The sequence below is a fragment of the Erinaceus europaeus genome, chromosome 16 (assembly GCF_950295315.1).
Source record: "Erinaceus europaeus chromosome 16, mEriEur2.1, whole genome shotgun sequence".
In the NCBI taxonomy this organism is placed as follows: domain Eukaryota; kingdom Metazoa; phylum Chordata; class Mammalia; order Eulipotyphla; family Erinaceidae; genus Erinaceus; species Erinaceus europaeus.
In genome coordinates, this window is record NC_080177.1 from 632,459 (window position 1) to 660,152 (window position 27,694).

A 27,694-nucleotide genomic window follows, 5' to 3' on the forward strand; every position below is an offset into this window, starting at 1 on the left:
ACAGGCATCAGGGAGCGCCTGGACACCCCTGTCCCTGGGCTGGGACGCCTGTGGCGCTCTACCTCTAAAGTCAGTGTGGGCCTCCCTCAGTGCGCTTCCTGGTGGGGCTGAAAACGCAGCTGGAGGCTCCCTGCCTATCCCAGCTGGGCCAGTGGACCTCCTGTCCCCCACCCACCCCATCTCCTGCTCCCCTCCTCCTCTCCCGCTCCCCTCAGGGACCTCCAGCCTGTGTCACTCCACTGCTCCACTGACCGCTCTCCCTGACGGTTTCAGACAGAGATGGAGAGAAAGACAGAAGGAGAGGCCACAGCACTGCTCCACCATTCATGGAGCTTCCCCAGGCTGCGCATAGTGCTGAGGCTAGACAAAGTGTGCACTCTAGTGGGTGATCCCTCTTCCAACTCCTTTTAATCTTTTTTTTTTTTTTGGTGGGGGGTGGGTGGTGGCGCACCTGGTTCAGCTCACACATTATAATGCACAAGGACCTGGGTTCAAGCCCTTGGCCCCCACCTGCGGCGGTGGGAGATGCTTCACAAGTGGTGAGGCAGGTCTCAGATGTCTCCCTCCCTCTCCATCTCCCCTTCCCCTCTCAATTTCTCTCTGTGTCTACCCAAATAAATAAATTAATTAAATATTTATTTTAAAAGCTTTTTTTTTTTTATACAGTTATTGGCTGGAAGATAGTTCACCTGGTAGAGCGTGGGCCTTACCCTGTAGGAGGCCTGGGTTCAAAGCCAGCCACCCCAGGAGAGCACCACACAGCCTCCGAAGAACGTCCGGGCAGTGGGATGGGGCTGTGGTTTCTTTCTCTGAAACAAAAAGAATGAGAGGGTAGGTCCAGAAGCAGTGGAATATGGCAGGAGCCTGGTGTCTCCAAGACAAAGAAGAGGAAGAGGAAGGGGGAGAAGAAGGAGAAGGAGGAGGAGGAGGAGGAGGAGGAGGAGGAGGAGGAGGAGGAGGAGGAGGAGGAGAAGGAGGAGAAGAAGGAGGAGGAGGAGGAGAAGGAGGAGAAGAAGGAGGAGGAGGAGGAGGAGGAGGAGGAGGAGGAGGAGGAGGAGGAGGAGGAGGAGGAGGAGGAGAAGGAGGAGAAGAAGGAGGAGGAGGAGGAGGAGGAGGAGGACAATTTTGAGCGGCCGGCGAGGCAGCCCAGTAGGTAGGGCCCGGCCCCCACCTGAGGCTCTTGGTTCTCCCCCAAGGCTGCGGGTCCCGTGGCCGAGATTCAGGCCCCCTCTCCTCCCCACGCAGGCGGGACCCTGCCTTGTACGGAATTATTTATTTCATGGCATCGGGGGCCTGGCTGATAGCACCCGGTTAAGTACACATAGTACTAAGCGCAAAGATAGTACTAAGCGCAAGGACCAGGGTTCTAGTTCTGGCCCCCCACCTGTAGCAGGCACACTTCACAAGCAGTGCAGCAGGGCTGCAGGCGTCTCTCTGTCTCTCCATCTCTCTATCTCCCTCTCTCCCTCAATTTCTCGCTGTCTCTATCCAGTGAAGAAGACACCAACCCAAGCTGGGTGCTGGCCAGGAGGACGGGCAGTGGGTGTGCTCAGGACGGGACGCCACTGCCCACTCCTCCTCCCGGCACTGGTGGGCCTGGACGTTGCCTGCTCTGAAAGGAGTCTGTCACCTCTCTGAGGACATGAAGCCACCTCTCCAGATTCAAAGGAGGTCTCGAAACTTTACATCAGGCTCAACCTGACGCTGTTGACTGGCTACGGAAGAAGGGCAAACGCTAGAAGAAGAAGGACATTGTTGTTAAAATTTCGTGGGCTCTTGGCCGGGCTGGCTAGCTTCATGGGCGGGTAACAGAGACGCGGAGACAATGGCTGAGCAGGGAAGCTGTATTTCTTTATTCAGGAACAACGATTCATAAACTAAGACAAACTAATCACCAAACAGAACTCTGCTGTCTCTTTGCGGCGGCGCAAGCACTCTTTCTTTTACTCTGGAACTCAGGAACCCTCTCCCTTACTCTCGAACTCAGAAACTCTCGCACCCTCGCACTCCGGAACTCAGGAACTCTGTCACTGGGGAACTCAGGAACTCTCGGACTCAGGAACCCTCTCCCAGGGTCCCTTGGGGCGGGGCCAAGCAGGCCCGCGAAATTAACAGGACTCATCCAATTCTCTTGGAGGGGGAGGGCTAGAACAAGCCAATGTAAAGCATACGACAATTCCCCCCTTTTTTTTAAACTAAATGACTATAGTATCAAGGGTGTGGGGTGAACAGAAACATATATAACCAAAACCAGCATGTTGCCAAGGGAAGGCCTGAGGGGGCCATATCTGAAAAAAAAAAAACATTTCTTGCCTCTGGGGGGCTACTTGCCTCGACGGGCATTTGCATGGGGGCGGGGAACGGCCTAGGGTCCCAAAGGCAGCTGGCTGCAACTTACTTACTATGAAACAAAACTTGTTATTAGCATATCTACTGCACGATCTAACATTTCTAATAGAGAAGGAATTTGAGACTTTTACATATCAACAACATCTTTTAACCTTTTGTTACACCCATTCAAGATGGAGACACACCCTAGGTGTGGGCCGGAGAGGAAACCTCAGGCATGAGAGTAATTAGCATAGCCATTGTGCGATCTACCATTTCTAATAGAGAAGGTAATGGAGAGTTTTACATATAAACAAGTCTATTTAACCTTTTGTTTAGACCAACTTAGTTGAAATATATTGATTGTTAACTAATTTTTACCTCAGACTTTAAATGTAAGTTAATTTTTATCTTTATGAGAATTACGTTGAAAACCTTTTTCATTTATCTTTGACTAGTAAGAATTTAGCCTTAAAGCTACTGTTTACCAAACTTTAAACATACACATAAACATAGTCATTAATACACGAGGAGAGAAACCTTTGTTACGAAGACATGTCATTTTAAACACGAATTAAAATCTGTACTGTCTTAGTTGTTGGGGGGGGTTCACCATCCGGAGGTGGCTTCCCGCGCAGCTCCACTTCTAGGAATTGCAGGTTGCGATCTCTGCACAAATCTCTGCGTACTCCAGCTTGTCTGTCTTCAGACCGGACCGGCGGCTGGAGATCTCGTGTGCCCAGTTTTGGCAGGGAGCCCGGGAGTCCGGGAGGCCCGGGATGGTTCCAGAATTCATAGCAAGAGGGCAGGCAGGCCATCTTTGTAGAAGGCGTGGGCCTAGGTGCCCAGGGGTGGCGGCCATGATAGGCCGCCGCGGCCCTGCCCCATGGCCCTGCCATGTCTGCTGCCCTGTTTGCAGTGGCCGAGCAGCGTGGAGGGATCAAGCGTCCAGTGCCCTGCACCACGCGGTGGAGAGCCGGCTCCTGTGGGCTGGCCTCAGGCTCCAGCATGTTGGCATCGGGCTCCAGCATGTTGGCCTCAGGCTCCAGCATGTTGGCATCGGGCTCTTGCATGGTGGCGTAGGCCTCCTGCGGGCTGCGGGGCTGCGGGGTTGCTGGCGCGGTGCGCGGGGTTGTCTGGGCGCAGCCGGCTGGCTGGCTGTTTGACCAGGTGGAAACAGCAGCTCCGCGCCTCGCCTCCCGCCCGCTGGCTCTTCCCACTGGCTGTTGTGAGTTCGCCAGAGCGAGTGGAAACCACAGAGTGGTCCAGAGATAAATGTTCCAGAAACAGCAAAACAGTCTCGTGAAGAAAGAGCAGAGGCCTTTGGAGATCTCTTCACAAGCAGAAGAGAAGGCCATAGTGCATAGGTAGCCAAATTGTCTTTACTTATCTGAGAGATGCGCAGGGCAGGTCCACGTGGGCGCCATTTGTTGTTCAAATTCTCTGAGGCTCTTGCCGGGCCGGCTTGGCTTGCTTCACGGTGGTGAACAGAGACGCGGAGACAACGGCTGGGCAGGGAAGCTGTATTTCTTTATTCAGGAGGAACTATTCATAAACTATGACAAACTAATCACCAAACAGAACTCTGCTGTCTCTTTGCGGCGGCGCAAGCACTCTTTCTTTTACTCTGGAACTCAGGAACCCTCTCCCTTACTCTCGAACTCAGAAACTCTCGCACCCTCGCACTCTCGAACTCCGGAACTCAGGAACTCTGTCACTGGGGAACTCAGGAACTCTCGGACTCCGGAACCCTCTCCCAGGGTCCCTTGGGGCGGGGCCAAGCAGGCCCGCGAAATTAACAGGACTCATCCAATTCTCTTGGAGGGGGAGGGCTAGAACAAGCCAATGTAAAGCATACGACAGGACATGAAGCCCAGGACAGAGTGAGGGACATTCCCAGGTGGGGCCCAGAGCCAGCCTGAGTCACCCTGTCCCCTGTCCCTCCTGGGGTGCCCATGGGGTGAAACCCCCCCGCCCCCCAGCTGGCCCAGCAGCTGCACACAGAAAAAACCACTTCTGGGCTGGCCAGGGGTTTCTGTTATCGAAATGACTTACACAACTATTGCTGTCACATGGGTACAAGCTCTTCTTTTACATAGTTTATTTGCACAGTGTCACAAGGCAGTAACTTCTTACAATGATTATCATTGCTATTATTGCTTCCAGGGTTATTGCTGGGGCTTGGCGCCGGCACTATGAACCCACTGCCCCGGGAGACATTCCATTTTATTGGACAGAACAGAAATTGAGAGAGGCGGGGCAGACAGGGAGAGAGACAGAGAGACACCTGCAGCCCTGCTTCACTGCTTGTGCGTGAAGCTTTCCCCTGCAGGTGGGGAGCGGGGGCTCATACCTGGATCTTTGCATGGGCCCTGGCTCTTCATACTATGTGGGCTTACCCTGGTGAGCCACCACCCGCCTCACTTCTCACAGTGATCAGAGCACCCGCACCTGGGAGCCTGGGGCCTGCATGCTCGGTGCTGGGTGCTGGGTGCTGTGCTCTGTACCACCAGCCTCCCACCAGCGGCATCTGCCCCCAGGCTGTCTCCCCTGGGTGCCCCGAGGACCCTGGCTGGGGACAGTGCTGGCTCTCCTGCACGGGCCGTCTCTGGCAGGACCAACAGCTGAACTCGGGGCAAAGTGCGAGGCCCCCTGGCTGCTCCATGGCCTGGCCATGCAGGAGGCCCTGGGCTCACTCCCTGGCCCCTGTGAAAAGGACAGACAGACAAAGGACAGGGGTCCACCTGGCCACACCAATCTCCAGGAGTCTCTGAGAGGGACCTGTCCTGCATGTGACAGCTGGGGGGGGTGACAACCAGTGCAGGGGGAGGGACTGGGGGTTGAGGAAGGACACGGGAGCTGGGCTCCCGGTGTGACCTCTCTCTGGGGACAGTGTCTGTCGGGTGGAACAGCCCACGCAGACCAGAAAGCAAGTCAGAGCCGGATGGGCAGGGCTGGTGAAGTGAGTCACATCCAGTGTGGGGGAGTGGGGGGCAGGTTCAGGGGCTCGGAGCCCAGATGGAGCCTGGGGGCCGGGTGGTGGCACATGTCACTATGTGCAAGGACCGGGGTTCAAGCCCCCTAGATCCCACTGCAGGGGAAAGCTTCACAAGTGGAGCAGGGCTGCAGGGGTCTCTCTCTTCCACTGTAACTACCCCTCCTGTTCATTTCTCTGTCTTTTTTTTTTTTTTTTTTTCCCCTCCAGGGTTATTGCTGGGCTCGGTGCCTGCACCATGAATCCACCGCTCCTGGAGGCCATTTTCCCCCCTTTTTGTTGCCCTAGTTGTTGCAGCCTCGTTGCGGTTATTATTGCCATTGTTGACGTTGCTTTGCTGTTGGATAGGACAGAGAGAAATGGAGAGAGGAGGGGAAGACAGAGAGAGAGGGGAGAGAAAGATAGACACCTGCAGACCTGCTTCACCGCCCGTGAAGCGACTCCCCTGCAGGTGGGGAGCCGGGGCTCGAACCGGGATCCTTACACCGGTCCCTGCGCTTTGCGCCATGTGCGCTTAACCCACTGCGCCACCGCCCGACTCCCTATTTCTCTGTCTTATTGAATCAAATAGAAAGGAAAAATAAGGGGGTCGAGTGGCAGTGCAGTAGGTTAAGCACAGGGACCGGCATAAGGATCCCAGTTCGAGCCCCCGGCTCCCCACCTGCAGGGGAGTCGCTTCCCAGGCGGTGAAGCAGGTCTGCAGGTGTCTGTCTTTCTCTCCCCCTCTCTGTCTTCCCCTCCTCTCTCCATTTCTCTCTGTCCTATCCAACAACCGTATCATCAACAACAATAATAATAACCACAGCGTTAAACAACAAGGGCAACAAAAAGGGAAAAAGAAATAGCTTCCAGGAGCAGTGGATTCGTGGTGCAGACACCAAGCCCCAGCAATAAAATAAATAAATAAACAGGAAAAAGAAAATCCAGGGGAATAATGGCCACCAGCACTGAGCCCCAGGGCTACGCTAGTGACGACATATAGAATTAAGCAGAAAGACTGAGCCCATCACAAGGTCTCTGCTCACCGGGATGTGACCCTGGGAGTGTGGCTCGGGGAGAGGCCTCCTCACCACCCTGGGCCCTGGCTCTTGCCAGATTGGAGTCTGCTCAGCGCCCTGCATGGCCACACCCAACTGTAGGTTTTAAGTGTGCGTAAACACTGAAAACAAAACAAAACAAAACAAAACAAAAAACCTGGGGCCATGCGGAGGTGCACCGGGTTGAGCGCACACACGTCACAGTGTGCAAGGACCTGCATAAGTACCCAGGTTCCAGCCCCTCTCCCCGCCTGCAGGGGGAAAGCTTCACAAGTACTGAAGCAGGTCTGCAGGTGTCTCTCTGTCCCTCCCCCTCTCTAGCTTCCCCTCCTCTTTTAATCTCTCTGTCCTATCCAAAAAAAGGGGAAAAATGGCCGCCAGGAGCATTGGATTCATAGTGCCGGCAACGAGCCCCAGCGATAACACTGCAGGCAAAATAATAGCAGTAACAATAACAGAAGGAAAAAAAAAACCCAATTCTGACTTCTTTAATAAAGCAATTCTCGGTTGTAGGGAGAGTTTCCTCGGCCTCTGCTTCCCTTCCTGCCGTAGGCCCAGGGCAGCTGTGGCCTCTTTCGCTGGACTCAAGGCTTCTGCAGACCTTGGGGCTTCGCAAATCAATTTGTCATCCACTGTTTTGAGCTGTGTTTTGAGATGTCTCTCCACACTTTCACTTTTAGAGAGATAGGGAGAGGCATCACAGTGCAGGAGCCTCCCCCAGTGCCACAGGGTTCCCCTTTGGTGCTTGGGCTTGGAGGTGGGCTGTGAGCACGGCAAGCGCCCGAAGGCCTCCAAGTCACCTTCCTTCTCTTAAGATTTACTCATGGGAGTCGGGCGGTAGCGCAGCGGGCTAAGCGCAGGTGGCGCAAAGCTCAAGGACCTGTGTAAGGACCTGTGTAAGGATCCCGGTTCGAGCCCCCGGCTCCCCACCTGCAGGGGAGTCGCTTCCCAGGCGGTGAAGCAGGTCTGCAGGTGTCTGTCTTTCTCTCCTCCTCTCTGTCTTCCCCTCCTCTCTCCATTTCTCTCTGTCCTATATAACAACAACATCAATAACAATAATAGTAACTACAACAATAAAACAAAGGCAACAAAAGGGCATAGATAAATATTTTTAAAAAAAGACTCATGGGAGTCGGGCGGTAGCGCAGCGGGCTAAGCGCAGGTGGCGCAAAGCTCAAGGACCTGTGTAAGGATCCCGGTTCGAGCCCCCGGCTCCCCACCTGCAGGGGAGTCGCTTCCCAGGCGGTGAAGCAGGTCTGCAGGTGTCTGTCTTCCCCTCCTCTCTCCATTTCTCTGTCCTATATAACAACAACATCAATAACAATAATAGTAACTACAACAATAAAACAAAGGCAACAAAAGGGCATAGATAAGTATTTTTTAAAAAAAGACTTACTCATGGGAGTCGGGTGGTAGCGCAGCGGGTTAAGCGCAGGTGGCGCAAAGCGCAAGGACCGGCATAAGGATCCCGGTTCGAGCCCCCGGCTCCCCACCTGCAGGGGAGTCGCTTCCCAGGCGGTGAAGCAGGTCTGCAGGTGTCTGTCTTTCTCTCCCCGTCTCTGTCTTCCCCTCCTCCCTCCATTTTTCTCTGTCCTGCCCAACAACAACGACATCAATAACAACAATAATAACTACAACAACAATAAAACAAGGGCAACACAAGGGAAAAATCTGTTCATTTATTTGTCGATGAGAAATACTGGAGGAGACACAGAGCTGGAGAGAGAAGAACAAGACGCTGCTCTGCTCCATATGCCGCCAGGGATGGAACCTGGAGATCAAGTTTATCCCTTAGTGCCCGTGACCTCTGACCTCAGCACGAGGCTGCGGGGGTCGCACCCGCTGTGCCGCCTCGCCCGCAGACCCGCCGCCAGCCAGGTCGCCGGCCGCGCGGGGCAGTGACCCCCACCCAGGGGTGCGGGGCAGGAAGCCGGGGGCTGGGCAGGCGGCAGGGGGTCCCGGGGCCCCGCAGGGGTGGAGGGTCGCCGAGCCCGGGCCGCGGGTGACCCGCCCCCTCTGTGCGCGCTGGGGAGCCCCGCCCGCCGCTCACGTGGCCCCAGGCCCGGCCACGTGACTCCAGGCCCCGGCCAATCGGCACCCGCGGGGGCGGGGCCGGACGACGGGGGCGGGGCGCCGTGCGGGGGCGGGGGCGGGGCCCCCCGTTCTCGCGAGTCTGCCGCCCCGACGTCCGCCCGGGTGAGGTCTCGCGAGGCTTGGCGCTGCGGCGGAGGCAGGACGAGGGGCGGCCGCCGCGTCCCTCAGCCCCCGCCCGCCCTCGGCCCGGCCGCCCCGGCCCAGTCCGCTCCGCCCGCCGCAGGGACCATGTCGGGCTCGCCGCTGCCCCGCTCCCTGGCCCTGTCGCTGCTGCTGGTGTCCGGAGCCCTCCTGCCTGGGCCGGGGGCCGCGCAGAACGGTGAGGGGCCGGGGCCGGGTGAGCGGCGAGGGCTGAGTCGCTGCGGGGTCCTGAGGGCCGGCGACGGACCCGGGGCTGTGACGGCTGGGGGGTCACCGCGGGGTCCTGAGGGCCGCGGGGCGCTGAGGGGTCACCGCGGGGTCTTGCGGGCCGGGGGCCGCTGAGGGGTCACCGCGGGGTCCTGAGGGCCGGGGGGCGCTGAGGGGTCACCGCGGGGTCCTGAGGGCCGGGGGGCGCTGAGGGGTCACCGCGGGGTCCTGAGGGCCGGGGGGCGCCGAGGCGTCACCGCGGGGTCCTGAGGGCCGGGGGGCGCTGGGGGGGTCACCGCGGGGTCCTGAGGGCCGGGGGGCGCTGGGGGGGTCACCGCGGGGTCCTGAGGGCCGGGGGGCGCTGAGGGGTCACCGCGGGGTCCTGCGGGCCGGGGGCCGCTGAGGGGTCACCGCGGGGTCCTGAGGGCCGGGGGCCGCTGAGGGGTCACCGCGGGGTCCTGAGGGCCGGGGGCCGCTGAGGGGTCACCGCGGGGTCCTGAGGGCCGGGGGCCGCTGAGGGGTCACCGCGGGGTCCTGAGGGCCGGGGGGCGCTGAGGGGTCACCGCGGGGTCCTGAGGGCCGGGGGCCGCTGAGGGGTCACCGCGGGGTCCTGAGGGCCGGGGGGCGCTGAGGGGTCACCGCGGGGTCCTGAGGGCCGGGGGGCGCTGAGAGGCCACCGCGGGGTCATGAGGGCCGGAGGGCGCTGAGGGGTCACCGCGGGGTCCTAAGGGCCGGGGGGTCCTGAGGGCCGGGGGGCGCTGAGGGGTCACCGCGGGGTCCTGAGGGCCGGGGGGCACTGGGGGGGTCACCGCGGGGTCCTGAGGGCCGGGGGGCGCTGGGGGGGTCACCGCGGGGTCCTGAGGGCCGGGGGCCGCTGAGGGGTCACCGCGGTGTCTTGAAGGGTCACCGCGGGGTCCTGATGGCCGCGGCGACCCGGGAATTGGGGGGGCTCTGGGTGGCCGGGGCTGTGACGGGGTCCCCGCGGTTGGGGTGGTCTGGAGTCCCGAGGGGATGGGGCGCCGAGCGGAGACCGGGCGGCGAGGGTGCGGCGGGCAGGGCGGGGATGCCCGGCAGTAGGCGGGGCGCGGGGGCGGCGGAGAGGCGGGAGGCTGCGGGCGCGGAGCCGCGGCTGCTAAATAAGGAGCGAAAGGCCGGGGCGGGGGCGGGGCGGGGGCGGGCGCACCGGGGCGGCTTTGGGGCGCTGCCCCCGCTCGTGGGGTGCCGGCTCCCACGGCCCCCGGCATCTGCGGCCCCCTCCCTCCCCTACCGCGTTCTAAATCTCGGCCCAGTCACGTGGGGCCGACCTAGTCACGTGGGGGGTGACCCAGATGAGCGGGACTGTGCGGGAGCGGGCTGCCATTTTACTGCTTCTGTAACATGTCTGCCGCGCGGCTTCGCGAGTGGGACTCGGCCACCCAGGGCACGAACGCACCTGGGGGACGCGGGGGGGGGGAACCACAGCCCCAGTCTGCTGCGCTGGGGGTCGGGGGGGGGGAACCACAGCCCCAGTCTGCTGCGCTGGGGGTCGGGGGGGGGGGGGAACCACAGCCCCAGTCTGCTGCGCTGGGGGTCGGGGGGGGGGGGAACCACAGCCCCAGTCTGCTGCGCTGGGGGTCAGGTTGGGGGGGAACCACAGCCCCAGTCTGCTGCGCTGGGGGTCAGGTTGGGGGGGAACCACAGCCCCAGTCTGCTGCGCTGGGGGTCGGGGGGGGGGAACCACAGCCCCAGTCTGCTGCGCTGGGGGTCAGGTTGGGGAGTCACAGCCCCAGTCTGCTGCGCTGGGGGTCGGGGGGGGGGGGAACCACAGCCCCAGTCTGCTGCGCTGGGGGTCAGGTTGGGGAGTCACAGCCCCAGTCTGCTGCGCTGGGGGTCGGGGGGGGGGGAACCACAGCCCCAGTCTGCTGCGCTGGGGGTCAGGTTGGGGAGTCACAGCCCCAGTCTGCTGCGCTGGGGGTCGGGGGGGGGGGGAACCACAGCCCCAGTCTGCTGCGCCGGGGGTCGGTGGGGGGGAACCACAGCCCCAGTCTGCTGCGCTGGGGGTCAGGTTGGGGAGTCACAGCCCCAGTCTGCTGCGCTGGGGGTCAGGGTTGGGGAGTCACAGCCCCAGTCTGCTGCGCTGGGGGTCGGGGGGGGGGGAACCACAGCCCCAGTCTGCTGCGCTGGGGGTCAGGGTTGGGGAGTCACAGCCCCAGTCTGCTGCGCTGGGGGTCAGGGTTGGGGAGTCACAGCCCCAGTCTGCTGCGCTGGGGGTCGGGGGGGGGGGGAACCACAGCCCCAGTCTGCTGCGCTGGGGGTCAGGTTGGGGAGTCACAGCCCCAGTCTGCTGCGCTGGGGGTCGGGGGGGGGGAACCACAGCCCCAGTCTGCTGCGCTGGGGGTCAGGTTGGGGAGTCACAGCCCCAGTCTGCTGCGCTGGGGGTCGGGGGGGGGGGAACCACAGCCCCAGTCTGCTGCGCCGGGGGTCGGTGGGGGGGAACCACAGCCCCAGTCTGCTGCGCTGGGGGTCAGGTTGGGGAGTCACAGCCCCAGTCTGCTGCGCTGGGGGTCAGGGTTGGGGAGTCACAGCCCCAGTCTGCTGCGCTGGGGGTCGGGGGGGGGGGGAACCACAGCCCCAGTCTGCTGCGCTGGGGGTCAGGGTTGGGGAGTCACAGCCCCAGTCTGCTGCGCTGGGGGTCAGGGTTGGGGAGTCACAGCCCCAGTCTGCTGCGCTGGGGGTCAGGGTTGGGGAGTCACAGCCCCAGTCTGCTGCGCTGGGGGTTGAGGGGGAACCACAGGCCAGGGCTCGCCTGCAGCTGGGTTTTGTTTCCCACTCAAACACCAGTACCACCTCTGTTTAAGTTCTTTCTCAGTGTTGATTTCTGTCTGGAGGAAAATGTAGTTCATGGGGGGATCTTTGTCCCACACAGGAGCCCCCAGAAGAGGTGCCAGGAGCTTTCGGCTGAAGCCGAGCATTCAGTATTATGTGATGGTCAGGACCAGCAGCCATGGGTTTGAACTCCAGTGCTGTGACTAAGTGGCCTCAGGTGCCTTACTGCTTGTTCTTTGGAAAGTGGCCTTGATGATAGTGCCAACAACTAGACGGCATTTTGTTGTCTCAGAGTCAGGATGATGTGAGAATTCCAAGCCAGGGAGGTGGCTCAGTGGTAAAACGCAGGACTTGGCATGCTTGAGGTCCTGAGTTTGATCCCTGGCCCTGCCCACAATGAAATGAGGCTCTAGTTTTCTCAGGTCTCTCACTCCTGAGGTGGTGGGCCCCGAGCTCTCAAGTTGCCAGCCAGTCCATGAGGGGTGAATGTCCAGTCCACGGGGACCTGTGCGCCCTGCCCCAGCCAAGGGTCTCGGGACCAGAATGTCAGCGCACCATTAGAAGCAGTGCTGCTTTGTGGAGATGTGGAGTTCTTTGCTGTTGGTGCTGCTCTTGGGTAACTTAAAACTGGTAGTTGGTAGGTCAGCAATCGGGCAGGCTTGTGCGTTCTCTCATGTAATCCTTTTGAGAGCAGTGGCCTGCTGTACTGTTCTGCATGGCAGATCCTGGTAGGAGGAAGCCCCTGGCTCATTTTCCTGTCTGCAGATCCATGGCTGTCGTTCCCTGGACGGATATGTCTTCCCAGGGGCCAGGTGTCACTGCTGTGAGTCAGGGCTAGAAAGAGGCCCCGGCTCATGATGGCAAGTGTGTGAGTATAGTGCAGGCTGGAAATGATTGTGTATTTACTGGGTAAAAAAAAAGAAATGGTGAGGGAAGAGAGAGACATCTGCAGCCCTGTTTCACCATTCAAGAAGCTGTCCCTCAGCAGGTGGGGACAGGGGCTTGAACCCAGGTCCTTGCACACTGGAGTGTTTGCGCTCTCCTAAGTGGCCCCTCCCACCTGGCCCCATGAATTTTTAAAAAATTTTTTTTTATTCCTGAGAAAGAGAGAAAAAGCTACCAGACATCACTGTGCTGCTGGGGATTGAACTCGGGACTTTATGCTTGAGAATCCAGTAATTTATATATGCACTGTGCTATATATAAATGGCACTCCTGGACCATGACCCTGTGAATTTTATCATTAATGAGCTGAATAAGAAACTGCTTGGGGCCAGGTGGTGGTGCACCTGGTTGAGGCCATGTGTTACAATGCACAAGGACCCGGGCTTGAGTCCCCCATCCCCATCTGCAGGGGGAAAGCCTTGCAAGTGGTGAAGAAGGGCTCTCTCTCTTCCTTATGTGATAAATGAGAGTTACTAAGAAAGCCGCACAAAGAGCTTGGCATAGAAGCAAGGTGATGTGAAATCACGTGGAAGGTGTCAGGATCTATTATTAGAGACATTATTCTAGGAGCCGTGAGTTGAAACAATAGTGTGAATCCTTTCCAAATGTATGCTAAAATTCTAAAACTGGCCAAATGAAATACAGAAGCTGTCAGGTCCTTTTCTGATTTTTACTCATTGGGCAAAATGTGCCCTTTGCAGTTGGCTACTTTTTTTGAGTTTAAAATCGCTGTGACTTTGCTCAGTATTAGTACACAGGTCAGTGCCAGGAAACCACTGAGTGGTGCTCTGGTGAAAGCAGTCCATCGGGGAAAAGGTGGGCGCTGCATATACCGTTAGGCCATGGAGTGTTTCCCTCTTGCTGACAGTGTTTGAAAGCCCTTGCATGGGATGATGTCCAGGCACTTCCCACTCTGGACCGACCCACTTCTCACTGACCTTGTAGCTTAGCAATCGGCTCTGGTGGGTAAAGGACAAGATTTCTGTCTCAATGGGCAATTTTGTTTGAATCTTATTTTTTGGAACAAAGAATTGACTTTAAGACAGGCTCTGTTTCGAAATCCAGCTGCCTCTAACCCTACTGCAGGCAATACTTGAAGTCCTTGTTTCATGCAGGTTGTCTGTACAGAGACCCCTCCTTCCGTCGGCCTTGCTGGGGACGAGACTGCTGAGAGATGAGAATCACTCCAGGCATGTTGGTGCGTCAAGCCTTACTCTCTTTTGTCTTCTGTTGGTCAACTATTGAAAGGGCAGCTGAAACACATCTAATTGCATTTTTATATTATCTTTTGAGGAGCTTTGTTCTCTGCTTTGACTCATTCTCTCATGTTCTGTGTAATTGTATATCTTAAGACCTCAAAAGCTGTCTCCATTGTAGTTGAGAAAGATCATACAGGTATTACCTGAGTCACATCTGTGTGGACTCTTGGGTGATATTCCTTAGAAAGATTGTTTAAAAACTGTTTATGGGAGTCGGGCGGTAGCTCAGCAGGTCAAGCGCACGTGGCGCAAAGTGCAAGGACCGGCCTAAGGATCCTGGTTTGAGCCCCCGGCTCCCCACCTGCAGGGGAGTCGCTTCATAGGCGGTGAAGCAGGTCTGCAGGTGTCTATCTTTCTCTTCTCCTCCTTTCTCCATTTCTCTCTGTCCTATCCAACATCAATAACAACAATAATAACTACAACAATAAAACAACTAGGGCAACAAAAAGGAATAAAATAAATGGTATTATTTACTAAGTTTAACCTATTTTAAAATTAGATCTCTTTGTATATGTTAGGTAAACCCATTTCCTTGCCCCCCCAACCCCCCGACATACTTCTTGAATTCCAGATAGAAAAAGTAGAGTTAAGGTAATAAAATGCATCATCTAGTTCCAGCAGTTACTAACCATATTGTTGATACTTACTAGTTTTAAGAGAATCTAAAAAAATTAAGGTGTTGAAATGCAAGTAGTAGGGATTAGTTTAGTGTAATAGAGATAATTTGATTATCATGTACAAAAGACTTTAAAACTTTGAAATGGCTTTAGACTAAAGGTGGTGAATTTTTGTTTGTGACCCAGATAGAGAAATAGATTTTAGGTCAAGTGTTTACACAAGTTCATAACATTGTGAGACAGCAGCCCTTAAAGGACTCAGTGCTGAAAGGGACACATAGGCCAGAGCCAGGAGTGTGAGCTTCTCCCCCCTCCCCCCTTAAATAAGTAAAATTTTGCAGAAACCAATTGTGAGCCTCTAAAATTTATCATTCATTTCTGGGCTATGAAACGCAGTTTGAAAAAACAGCATTTTCAAGTATGAAAGTTTTGTTTTGTTTTTCGGCATGCCATGTTGGTGTGGGACAGTGATTTTATGATTTTCACCAGGTAGTGATCAGTAGTTTGTCATCATTGATGTTGCTAGTCTTTACTAGTAAAGAAAACATTGCGTTGGTAAATTAACACATTAACTGTTAATTATGGAATACTGGTTGCTTTCTTTTTTGAACTGTGAATCTTCCAGTGTATTTAATTTGTTCCCTCTCTGAAGTTAGAGTTTGTCCTCCTTGTTCCCTCCCCTGCCTTTGGGTGGGGGTACACGGTGCTGGTGGCTGTAAGGCACGAGGGCTAGGTTGGATGGAGGGAGGGAAGGGGCAAAGAGCATCACCAGAGAGTTGTGGGCCTTTCATGTTAAAGACCCTAGAGAGGCAAGCTAGACCTGCACTTTTAGATTTTGTTTCTTGGTGTGTGTGTGTGTTGGGGGGGGGGGGCGGGGAGCTAGTCCCAGTCCTGCATCAGCAGTTAGCTGTGAAATACTTCTCTGCTCATAGTATGTAGGGATATGTCAGATTTAATTTATGGTTTTCGGTTGAACAAGTTTGCAGGTTGGAAATTATTGTGGTACAACTGGGAAAAATGGTACAGCAGCTCCAGTGTTGAAATTATTTTTATTAACGCCAAATCCCAAATCATTCGCCAAGGGAGGTGAGATACATGGCTTTACTGCAAGCTGGGATGTTGCTTCCTGGAAAGAACAGCTGCAAGGAGGTTTCACATAAGCTGCAGCTGAATCACTGAGACAGGCAACAATGACGGGTCACACCAGCACACTCAAACCTCACTGCTTCTTACTAGGACAGGACTGAACTCAAGTAATTCTGGGTGTTTTTCAAACGCATTTAGGGAGGTAATTCTACACTAGTGGTAGTGTAAGATGGTGGAGAGAAGCCTGAAGGAGCTGAGTTGAGGGAAAGGGAGCAGCGGGGGTGTGGTGACCCACTAATCCTTTCAAGGCAGCCTGCAAATGAAGCCAGGGAATTAGGCGATCTCCAGTCTCCCAACATGGTCGCTCAGGCTCAGCATGGGGGGAGGGTGAACCAGCAGAACTTCGTCCGCCATCAGAGCCCCTGAAAGTAGGCCACTGTCCGGGGGAGGGGCTTCTTGATTACATCTAGTGTTTGTTTTTATAAATGATTTTATTAATGAGAAAGATAGGAGAGAAAGAACCAGGATCTCTCTGGTGCTGTTAGGAATTGAACTCAGGACCTCATGCTTGAAAGTCCAATGCTTTCCACTGTACCACCTCCCAGACCACAAAGTTTTTTTTCTTTTTTTTTATTATTTATTTATTTATTATTGGATAGCGACAGAGAATTTGAGAGGAGGGAGAGAAATAGCAGAGAGACACCTGCAGCCCTGCTTCAGTAAATCTTTCCTCCTGCAGGTAGGGACCAGGGGCTTGAACCCAGGTACTTGCACACTGTGATGTGTGCACTCAACCAGGCGCACCACCGCTCAGGCTCAGTCCCGCACCTCCATAAAGGAGGGCTAAGCAGGGCTCTGGTCTGTCTTTTTTGTTGTTTGTTTAAATTTTATTATTGTATAGAAACAGGAAGAAATTGAGAGGAGAGTGGGAGATTAAGAGGGAAAGACGGGCCGGGTGGTGGCATACCTGGATGAGTGCACATAGTACAGTGCGCAAGGACCCGGGTTTGAGCCCCTGGTCCCCACCTACACGGGGAAAGCTTTGTGAGTACTGAAGCAGTGTTGCAGGTGTCTCTGTCACCCTTCTTCTTCTTCTTCTAGCGTAGCCCTTCTTCCGTAGCCAGTCAACAGATCAGGTTGAAAGCTGTCAGGAGCTGCTTGTTGCTGGCTTTGAAAGTGACTGGGATCCATGTAGATTCAGTCGGCTAGGAAGGATCGTCAGTTTCCCCAATGAATGGGTACTCACGGGATGCACCACGAGAAGGTCGATCCAATGCATAACCTCTTCCCTCTTGATTTCTGGCTGTCTTTATCCAATAAATAAATAAAGATAATAAAAAATTAACCTTAAAAAAAGAGAGAGGGAAAGAGACACCTGCAAACCTGCTTCACCTCTTGCGAAGCGACCCCCTTGCAGGTGGGGCTGGGGGCTCGGACTGGGATCCTTGGGGTCCCTGTGCTTCGCACCATGTGTGCTTAACCAGGTACACTACTGCCCGGTCCCCAAAACTTATATATTTTTAAACTGAGCAGTGTAATAGGTTCAGTTAATAGACTGAGTATGAAGTAAAATGAATGCTTACATAATTACACTTTTGAAGGTTATCTAAGTTTATTTGAAACAAGGCAATTTTAGGGAGTTAAAAAGTTTTGTTTTTTAATGAACAAAAGAACATCTGTACAGTTAAAATGTGAGCGCTCAGTTCAGTCGGAGGCACCATGATAGGACGAGCACATTGACTTCTGCCATCACTGTAGATCTAGAAGGACCCAGTCACGCTGCCCAGGGCATTGTGGGCCGAGTAGTGAGCTGCTGTAGTGCTGGGCTGGCAGTGGCTCTGAATCCTCGTCTTGTTTCCATGCCACCCCCACACCTTCACTTGTAAAAACCAGGGCAATGCCTCATCAGCATGTGTTGGTTGGCCCGCCTCCTTCCTGCCTGCTGTACAGCAGCTTCTGAGTTCCAGCGCCTGTGACCTGAGAATGGCAAGAGCAGAGGCAGAGATAGCGGGAAGCCACAGATGGCCTCACAGCTGGCCTGTGCGACAGTGACTGTTGTACAGTGTGAGGGTTAGCCTTTCACTCTCCCTCTGCTGAGGAGGCTGCTCTCCGAAGAGCTCTCTTCCAGCACTGCTGTTTCCTCAAGGGGAACCTGCTCACAGAGACACCCTGCTCAGGCACCTACCTGACCCCTGCGACTCCCTTTGCTCCCTGTGCTCCCTTTCCCGAAGAACTTGGCTATTCTGACTTGCCTACATGTTGCTAACCTAACATGAGCAAGGAGTTAGAACTGTCGATTCCAGTCTGCACTGTTCAGACAGGGCTGGACAGACAGACAGACAGTGATAGCCTCCACATGTAAGAACTGAGAATGTGGGAGTCGGGCAGTAGCACAGCGGGTTAAGTGCACATGGCGTAAAGCGCAAGGACCGGTGTAAGGATCCTGGTTCCAGCCCCGGCTCCCCACCTGCAGGGGAGTCGCTTCCCAGGCGGTGAAGCAGGTCTGCAGGTGTCTGTCTTTCTCTCCCCTTCTCTGTCTTCCCCTCCTCTCTCCGTTTCTCTCTGTCCTATCTAACAACAACGATAACAATAACTACAGCAACAATAAAAAAACAAGGGCAACAAAAGGGAAAATAAATTTAAAAATTTAAACAAATTGTTTAAAAAACGATAACTGAGAATGTGAATACATGTGTGGACTGGCTGGAGTTCGCTGTAATGGTGGCACAGGCACCACGGCAGCTTTTGATAGTGGGACTTTCTGTAAAGGTGAACAGTTGTTGGTGGATCCACGTGAGTCCAAGTACAGTCTGTGCTCAGCTCGCATACTGATTGCATCCCTGGAAAACTGAGTGGGGATTAGAACTGTGTTTGGTTTAGAACAGAATTGGGGTCTAGGCTGCAAACAAGTTTATTATCATCTTGACGGCCGTGTGCGTGCGTGTGCATGAGAGAGAGAGAGAGCACAAAAGAGAGACACACACATACACTTGCTGCTCAGTAGGATGATGGGGTCTGGCTGGTGACTGGTGAGGGGGCACTGAGGCAGGGGACACAGCACTCACAGGCCAGACCCAGGGCGTTTGTGTCCCAGTAAGTCTACAGCTGCAGTGCACCTTGGACGGTGGTAGGTCAGGCCAAGAGCTCAATTAGGAGCTTTCAAATGAGCAGCAGAAGAGTCCTGAGGGCATGAGGAGTGGGTGTAGATGAGAAAGCGTGTTCTCCCAATTTGTACACAGGATCCCCGTTTTCATCTGTGATTAGTAGGCTTGTAGGGTTGTGAGGCTACAGGGTCTAGCTGCACACCACACCCACCACCAGAGTTCTCAGAGTCACAAGGATTTCCCCCGTTGGTCCCCAGTCTCCTTGGCTTGTCTTGATCTGCAGAAGACTCCATGGCGCTTTGCGCTTTGAGGTGCTTATGATTTTGCTTCAAACAGCTGGTCTAAGCCCCACCACCGATGCTTGTGGACTTCGAGGCCAGATGGGTTTCTGTGGAGGCTGCTTAGACCAGGTGCTAACCCCCCCCCCCCCCGAAGTATTTTCACCACCCAGGCCTGGCACTGTGCTTTTTAGGGGTTTTGACAGAGCAGCACCACCAGGTGCCCACTGTTCCAGTACTGCGGAGAGCAGTTTGGCCGCCTGGGAAGTCTCTGAGCTCTGCGTCAGGCCTTCCCCCCGCTACCCGGGGCTGTCATCCGCGTCGTGTCTCTGTGGTCTGCATGATTCTGTATTTCCCCAAGGCCCTGTGATTGGAGTCCGAGTCTAAAGCTTTGTGTATGTTGACGCCATCTTTTTCGGCTCTGCTGTTCACTTGGCAGAGTACTTGTAGGGTACCCTGTGTCTTGATGGCTTAAAAACTCTTCTTTATTTTCCCTTTTGTAGCCCTTGTTTTTTATTATTGTTGTAGTTATTATTGTTATTGATGTCGTTGTTGTTGGATAGGACAGGGAAATGGAGAGAGGAAGGGAAGACAGAGGGGGAGAGAAAGACAGACACCTGCAGACCTGCTTCACCGCCTGTGAAGTGACTCCCCTGCAGGTGGGGAGCCAGGGCTCGAACTGGGATCCTTATGCCGGTCCTTGTGCTTCGTTGCCACGTGCTCTTAACCTGCTGCGCTATCACCTGACGCTCTAAGAACTCTTCTTTCTACCACTGAAGAATATTTTACTGTCTGGGGACACATTGAATTTTCAGAAATACTCTTGGTAGTCAGCTTCTCCAAGAACATACTGAATTCCATTTCAGAGATCTTTGTTATTACTGGAGGAGTCGAGGCTCACCGTCGGCCGTCTAATACAGCAGTTTGTCCGTGTCACATTGCTTAGTTTCCACATAACAATCTACCCTCTAGGTTCTCTGCCATCATGTTGCAAGACCTGACCCTCCCCTCACCCCCATTCTTCTCACAGCAGGTCCTATCTCTTTCCTTGGGGTGGGGAAACTGCTTACTGCCAAGAAGAGTGGTTTGTCCTGTGGGAGACCTGTGTTTGTCAGTCCTGGGCTTTGCTGCTCTGGGCCACTTTTTCATTTTTTTTTTTAAAGATATTTTAAAACTAGTTTGAGAGGGGAGAGGGAGATAGAGAAGGAGAGAGATAGAGACACCTGCAGATCTGCTTCACCACTTGTAATTTCCCCTGCAAGTGGGGACTAGGGAGGATTGAACCTGGGTCTTTGCATAGTAATGCATGCACTTAACTGTGTGCATCACCTCCTGGCCCCTGGGCTGCCTTTTCAGACACACACACACACACACACACACACACACACACACACACACACACACACACACACACACAGTAGGAGCCCCCGGGCCGCCTTTTCAGACACACACACACACACACACACACACACACACACACACACACACACACACACCAGCAGTCCCCAGCAGGAGCTGTGCTCCTGTCGGTCTTCTCTGTCTCCCTGTCTCCCCCCCGACCTCTGCTGCTGAGTGCAGGGTGGGTGGAGATCCCACCAGTACTTGCCTTTCTGAAAGCTGGGGTGAATATGCTCTCTGCGACCAAAAGGCGGCTGGATTCTCTGTAGAGGCTGTGGTGCCGTTCTGTGCCCATCCCGTGTGGGGCCTGGGGCCGCCGGCTGCTCTGCCTCACGTCCTCCTCACTGAGATCCTTCTAAGTCTTTGGAAGTAGCAGAATCAATTGTTTTATTTGGTATTTTGTGTTGCTATCAGTTATTTCTGGGGCTGGGTGCTTTACACAAAACACCTCCCTTCGTTCCTTCCCTCCCTCCCCTTTTCCTTCCCTTCCTCCCTTCCCTTTCCTTCCTTCCTTCCTTCCTTCCTTCCTTCCCTCCTTCCCTCCTTCCCTCCTTCCCTCCCTTCCCTTCCTTCCTCTTTCTTTCCGTTTTTCCCTCCCTCCCTCCTTTACTTCCTTTCCTCCCTCCCTCCTTTTTCCCCTTCCCTCCTTCCTTGTAGAGACAGAAATTGAGAGGAAGGGTTATCGAGAGGGAGAGAGAGATCTGCAGCACTGCTCTGCCTCTTGTGAAGTTTGTCCCCCCGCTACAAGTGGGGAGTTGGGGGCTTGAACCTGGGTCCTTACACATGCTCATATGTGCACTTTACTGGGTGCCACTGCCCAGCCCCGATCATTAGCTCTTTACCTGATGTCATTAAAAGTGTTGTTGAGATACAGGAAGAGAGTCCTATTTCAGTGTGCTTCATCCTGGTAAAATATTCATTCCGGCTGACTCTGGGAAGAAGTGTAGTCATGTAGAAAGTTCCACTCGCAGTTCCTGTTTCATTGGCCCTGCGTGACCTCAGTGCCGTCTAAGCTGGACCCACACCGTGTTTCCAGTCTCCTCCCCGCAGTCCCTGAATGGTGGCTGTCTGCCACTTGGCATCTCAGTGCCCACCTCTGCACCCAGGCTCAGCCGAGATGCAGCTCCCACCCCACATTCTGTGGCTACCGGAGGTTCAGACTCGCTTTGCTGAAGGGTACGGGAGAGCCCCTGACTCTTTGCCCTGCCCCCCCCGTCCTGTGCCCCTGCACCCCCAGTGGGACAGGAGCCCAAGCAGCCGCAGGCCACGGGGATGCACTCAGTGGGGTGACGTTTCTCAGCTGTGCTGCTGCTGGTCAGCACTCTGCTCTCCTCCTCTGGTGCAAGGCCCACCTGCACCCCAGGCTCTGTGCTAGATGCGCATGGTGGCCCTCCCTCACCCCAGCAGAATGTTCGGTTCTCACTGTTCAGCTCGCATTCCATTCATCTATTTTCCCCAGAGCCCTGCTCAGCTCTGGCTGGTGGTGCTGGGCCTCGAACCTGGGACCTCAGAGCCTCAGGCAGGAGAGTCTCTTTGCAGAACCACTGTGCTCTCTCCCCCATCCTCAAGTTGCATTTCATATAGCTGTTATGTAAGTGGCCATCATCAGTTGTGTGTTTTTTTACACCAGAGCACTGCTCAGCTCTGGCTTATGGTGGTGTAGGGGATTGAACCTGGGACCTTGGAGCCTCAGACATGAGAGTCTCTTTGCATAACCATTATGCTATCTACCCCCGCCCGTGTTATTCTTTATTTATTGTGCTGTCTCCTATCTCACGCTAGGTTCTCTCTCGGATAAACCTCACTGATTCCTTATAGCAAGAAAGAAAGCGTTTGCTTCCTTGTCCCCATGGCACCAGGCTTCCCTGCTTCCTGGCCAAGCCGTGTGGTCCCCACGGGGACATGGTCCTTGAGTCCATGGCACAGGGAGTCGGGGTGTGCTCTTGATCTGGAGACAGGCTGCGTGTATGGAGGAGCATGTGGAGTGGGCACTAGGGCGCCGTGGCATCTTCTTGCCATGTTCCTTTGTTTGGCCAGAGACTCGGCTGCCGGACAGTGTGTCCAGAAACATCTGTGCAGCGCCCATCCCCTGACTTTTCTTCTGCTTGAAAAAGCCCACACCACGTTCTAGGTCGACAGAGTTGTCTGAGGTGCTCGCTGCAGGCGTGACCTCCAGGCAGGCCCTGCTGTTCTCTCCGGCGTGGAGACTGGGCTGTCTCCTGAGACACAGCTGAATTCCCCGTGCCAGAGTGTTTGGTTCTGGCTTCTGGGAACACAGTTTGGGACAAAGGCAGTAGGCAGAGGGCTTCCTGTCTGGTTAAGCTGAGCTGCCTCTGGTTCTGTCCAGGCTGCTTGGTCTGCGGAGTTCGTTGCTATTCTCAGCTGCGCCGTGGGGAATGCTGAGTCTGAGCACATGTCCGTGCCTGCTGTCCGTGTCCGGGGCACCGGTCTTGCTCCTAGGCCATTGTGTTTGGTGTGTCAGGCTTTGCAGTGCAGGAAGCCCTGTGGTCCCATCTGCCCACAGGAGAGGAGTCAGATCAGCCTGGCTTCCCCGGCTGTCTCCTGGCACTCCTGCCGTGAGCGCCGGCAGGCTTTGGGGACACACCGGGCTCAGACAGCCTCCTGTGGCCCTGCCCTCCTGGTCTGCTTCCTGTGCGTGAACGTGAATGTGGCTGCTGGCTGCCGGGCTCTCCGGTACAGCACATCTCACGACAGACTTTCAAAGTAGAAGTACTTAGATAATGTCCGCCTTGCGGAGAGCAGACCCCCGGTTCAGGACGGGGTGGGGGGGGTGGATGGGGGGGCGATCAGGGCAGGCCTGCTCCGAGGCTCTCCAGAGACTGGTGGGAGAGTTTGGGCACGTTGCGGGGACCCTGGATGGGGCCAGTGAATGAGAGAAGTGTGCTTACCCTGTCACTGCCTGGGGACCCATCTGTCACTCCCTAAGGGACCTGCCTTTTTTGCCATGCCGGCCTCCTGTGTGCTGTGGCCGAGCCCTCACTGTAGAGCTGGACTCATGACACCCTCTCTTCTCAGCTCACCTCTTCACCAGAGGAGCTGTCGGTACACGACTCTGGTCATATCTGACTGACTTGAGGCCATTCTATGTCTGAGTGGATGGGGGCTGCAGGCCAGGCCTCTCCACCCACTGGTATCCTGTGGGGTGGTTGGTGACCTGGGACCATGAGCCCCCTCTCCAAGACTCTGCCCCCCTGTGCCTGAGAATGGGGCTGGGGCATGTCTCTGAGGCTCTGGTACGAGTGCGCTCTCCTGGCTGGAGTGGGGAGGAGGCATGGCTAGGCCAGGTAGTCTCCCCAGGTTCCTCCCAGCATCCACGTCCATGTCCAGACGGGCCGACTTGGCAAACAAACCCAGCCCCCAGCAGGCTGGCCATCCGGCCGTCCTCTCTGTCCCTCAAGAGGGGCCCGTGCTCTGAGGAAGGCAGCGCTTCCGGACACGAGCTCTCTCCTCCCCACCCTGCCCGCCCTGCCTGCCCGCTCTGCTGCAGCGCTGGGGGCCGGGGGAGGGGGTGCTTCTGCCTGGCCAGTGCCTGAGCTTCCCGGGTGGCTCTTCTGGAAGCTTGTACAAAATGCTGGTTACTGTCTGTAGTTTAAAGATGAAGCCTTTTTGTTCTTTGCAACTCATTTGCTTTCTTTCCTTTTCTTTGAATCACTATTAACACCTGTTGATTCTTTTTTGTTTTGTTTTGTTTTCTGATTGGCCTGTTACTGCACTCCTGCTCCCCCCCCTCTAGCTGGGTTTGTCAAGTCGCCCATGTCAGAAACTAAGCTCACTGGGGACGCCTTTGAGCTGTACTGTGACGTGGTCGGGAGCCCCACGCCAGAGATCCAGTGGTGGTACGCAGAAGTCAACCGGGCAGAGTCTTTCAGACAGCTGTGGGACGGTGCCCGGAAGCGCCGTGTCGCTGTAAACACCGCCTACGGCTCAAACGGCGTGAGTGTGCTGAGAGTGACCCGCCTCACCCTGGAGGACTCTGGGACTTACGAGTGCAGGGCCAGCAACGACCCCAAGAGGAATGACTTGAGGCAGAACCCCTCCATAACCTGGATCCGAGCCCAGGCCACCATAAGCGTCCTTCCGAGTGAGTCCAGCCCCCTGCAGTAGAGCTCTAGTCACCAGGTGGCCCGGCACCCCGCTTCCTCCCGCCCCCCCCCCCGCCCCCCACCCCTGTCTGCGTTCCAACCCCAGACCCTCTGGTCGTAGTATTCGAAGCATCCCCGGCAGCTTGTTTTCTTTTTTCTTCTTTCCGTCCTCTCTGCCTCCCTGACCCCCAACCCCGTTTCTGTGTCTTTCTCCTCAGGAACAAAGAGCTTGGGGGAGATTGTCCAAGTCATCCACGTTGGGGGCCGGGGCCCGGCAGGCCGCCCTTCCTTCCCCAGGAGGTCTGCTGGCCTCTTGCTGCCATTCTCGGTGCCTTTCAGTTCGTTTCTCTCCCGAGGCTAACTACTTTTTTTCTCTCTGTTCACTGTCTGAAGCTCTGCGTAGCTGCCTTCAGCTCTGTGGTTTTGAGTTTTGTCTGCTTGGCCTCTTCCTCCATGTGACTTGGCGTCCTCCGTCCTGTCTCGGGTGTGGCGGGGTGCGGTGTGTGGGTTGCAGGGCACGCAGCTTGGCTTTCCGTCGCTGCGGCTTTCTCTCTCCTGAGTCAGTGGCACGTGTCTCTCCGATGACCGTCCGCTGCGGCAGCGTCCTCCTCACTGCCTGCTCATAGCTCTGGGCGCACGCGCGTGGTGGCGGGACCGGCTGACACCTGCCTCCTGCCCCCGCCCTCGGTGACCCCTCACGAGGGCCTGCACTTCTGCCTGGGAACGGGGGTCTCCCTCCTCATGGGCAGTGTGAACTAGGTGTCTCCCTCACCGCTGTGCTGGCACAACCACCAGCCCTTTCCTGCCAGGCGCTCGTTCTATGCAGACAGCAGGGACGGAGAAGCCTCACTCACCCCTGCTCCTGGGCTAGGCGGTATTCCCACCCTCACCTGCTGTGGCCATAGTCGAGGGACTGTCCCAGTGACTGGGAGGCTCCTGTGGCCTGAGACGTCTCTCCCAGGACTGCTCGGCATGAGGCCGGCAGCCAGAGGCCCTGACATAGACTGAGCACAGTCCGCTGGCTGGCAGTAACACTGGAGGCCGCGCTCTTCGCGCCTGCGTCCACCTTCTCCTGGGCAAGGAGCCAGCCGGGGCCTTTGTTGTAGTCACTCAGCAGAGGGCCGTGAGGAGGGGCTGCGAGGAGCCGCTGCAGTGGGCGCTGTGGTCAGAGAAGCTGCTTCTGGAAGGGAAAGAAAGCCTTGTCTACGTGAAAATGGCAACATTAACCCAGCGAGTTTTCTTTTGATGTAACAGTTTTTCCCCTTGCACGCCTCCTTGTCCTGCCCCCATGCTCCTCCCCGCATACGAAGTCACCCAGTGGCCACAGGTCTGCAGGAGTGTAGGTGTGGCCTGGGCTGGGCTCTGCTGCCTGCCGGCCCTCTCCGGCCCTCCCGGGGCTCCAGGGAGCTCAGCTCGAGGCTCCGTCTTGAACCCAGAGAAGACACCGCACTCCACAGTGATTCCTAGGAGACTCACCTCTTAGGCAGGGAGCACCGGCGTGCGCTGTGTCAGCCCAGTCTGTCCATCTCCTCTCCAGATCCACCTCTCAGCTGTAGCTCATGTCCCAGGCTGGTTTTCTTACAAAACAGTCACTCCAGTCCCAGTGTCACTGGATTAATCCAGTCTCAGCACCCACAGGAACACCTGCCTCCAGCGGAGGTCGATGTGTTCTGGGAATAGCCTGCAGGCATAACCTTCCCAGATCTCCCTGAGGGGTCCTGTGCCAGCATGAGGGCAGGAGGGTTTCATTCCACCTCTGGGGAGGAGTCAGTGGCAGGAGGCATTCGTTCAGCCTCTTAGATGCTCATATGTCCTGGCACTCTACACACTGACAGCCCCACCTTCGTTCTGGTGCAGAAGGCAGACTGGCACCACCCCGGCTTCCACAGCTCTGGGAGGGCGCCCATGCTGCCCACAGCCCTCCTTGGTTCAGATCCACTCTGCACCCAGCCTCACTGTCCCTGGCTCCCAGATGATCCCTTCCTCAAGCTGTGACCCTTTGCCTTCTGAGAACTCTGGCAGGTCCGCCACATCGCTCTCACCAGCTGCTCAGCCTCCCTGAGCTGCGGTGGCCACGGGCACCAGCAGGTAAGAGTAGCCGTGAGCTGCCCGCACGCTGGGGCCTCGCAGGAAGAAGAGCCTCTCAGTACCACGAGGAAGGTGCAGGACACTGGATGGTAAACCCTCAGCCGGAGCCTCAGACCGAGTTTAGGTTTGAATGTCGCCTTGACATCTCTCACCAGCCGCCGGGAAGCCGGCTCGCCCGCAGGCGCCCTGGTTTCTGCCTGGTTTCCACCTTCCTCGGAGTCGTGCCGCTTCCTGCTAGGTGTGCGCCTTTCGTTGCAGGGGACGTGCTGTCCGCTCACCCACATGCCATGGGGCTGGCTTCTGTCCCGTGTGTCTGGGACACCACGGACACCACTGCGCTGACATGCTCACATGCATCTGCTTCTGTCTCCGTGGCCGCTCTGCCTTCATTTTCTGTACACAGACCCTGTTCATGTGTCCAGTGGGGCCCAGTGCTGAATGCCAGGTCAGAGATGCCAAGCAGGGAGAGCCAGGCTGCTCACTCGCACAAGGGTGGCCCTGAGGCCCTGACTCCTCCATCCTTTCCTGTACAGTGAACAGAACCCAGTTGCGGTGGAGAGAGAGTTCTGCCCTCCACAGTCAGCATTTGAACTGTACAGAAGGAGGTGGAGGGAACAATGGGAGGGAGTTAGACGCAGGCAGGTGGGAAGCCCAGTCAGGACTTATGAGAGAACTGGAAAAAAGCCAAAAGTGCAGATGCCTCTACTTGTGGGTGGGACCGTGACTAGCGCAGACGTCACCTGGAAACACTTGGCCAAGCGTAGAAAGACCTGAGCCCGGAAAGGTCCCGGGGACCAGCAGCCGACAGACACCTGTGGGGTGGGTCAAGTTCTCCAGTGATGAGTCTTCTAGACAGGGCGTGGCAACCTAAAAGCTGTCTTCCCGCTGTGCTGGGCTGAAGCCATTTTTATAGACGCTAGCATCCCAGGTCCTCTAAGTTCAGCAATGGGGACAGGTGGTGGGGTTCACAACTTGCCCTCGGGTGAAGGTATGTGGGAGGGTGTGTGTGTGTCTGTGTGGGGGTGTCTGGGGGGGCAGGGACACAGTATTCTGTCAAACGTGTTTTCTAGGCCCAAGCTTGCCACTGATAGCAAATCTGGCCTTTCTCAAGTCACTTAACCTTTCTAACTCTTCAAGAGTGGGACTTGGTGGCCTCTCCAGGGTCTCCCAGCTCTCAGGTTCCAGGGGCCCATCCACATACTGCATTCT

General features: G+C 56.1%; 2 protein-coding genes across 6 annotated transcripts in view; one reads left to right on the plus strand and one right to left on the minus strand.

Annotated features, from left to right (window-relative positions):
• Positions 1-8,535: 8,535 nt before the first annotated feature.
• NPTN (neuroplastin) overlaps positions 8,536-27,694 on the plus strand; it is a 37,483-nt gene continuing 18,324 nt past the window's right edge. For both annotated transcript variants that reach the window (XM_060175666.1, XM_060175668.1), the window contains exons 1-2: positions 8,536-8,773; positions 24,049-24,396. In XM_060175666.1, coding sequence (XP_060031649.1) covers positions 8,683-8,773; positions 24,049-24,396 — 439 coding nt within the window. In that variant the 5' untranslated portion in view covers positions 8,536-8,682. The remainder of the gene's footprint in view (positions 8,774-24,048; positions 24,397-27,694) is intronic.
• On the minus strand, positions 9,208-10,155 carry LOC132533521 (proline-rich protein HaeIII subfamily 1-like). Of its 4 annotated transcripts, none has more exons than XM_060175696.1 (3): positions 9,736-10,155; positions 9,600-9,676; positions 9,208-9,543 (listed from the first exon to the last, which is right to left on the minus strand). In XM_060175696.1, the coding sequence occupies exons 1-3, from the start codon at positions 10,044-10,046 to the stop codon at positions 9,527-9,529; spliced, it is 405 nt and encodes a 134-aa protein (XP_060031679.1). In that variant the 5' UTR covers positions 10,047-10,155; the 3' UTR covers positions 9,208-9,526. The 4 variants fall into 4 exon arrangements, with proteins under 4 accessions (XP_060031679.1, XP_060031680.1, XP_060031678.1 ...); XM_060175697.1 differs by having other exon boundaries at positions 9,600-9,637; positions 9,736-10,154; XM_060175695.1 differs by lacking the exon at positions 9,600-9,676.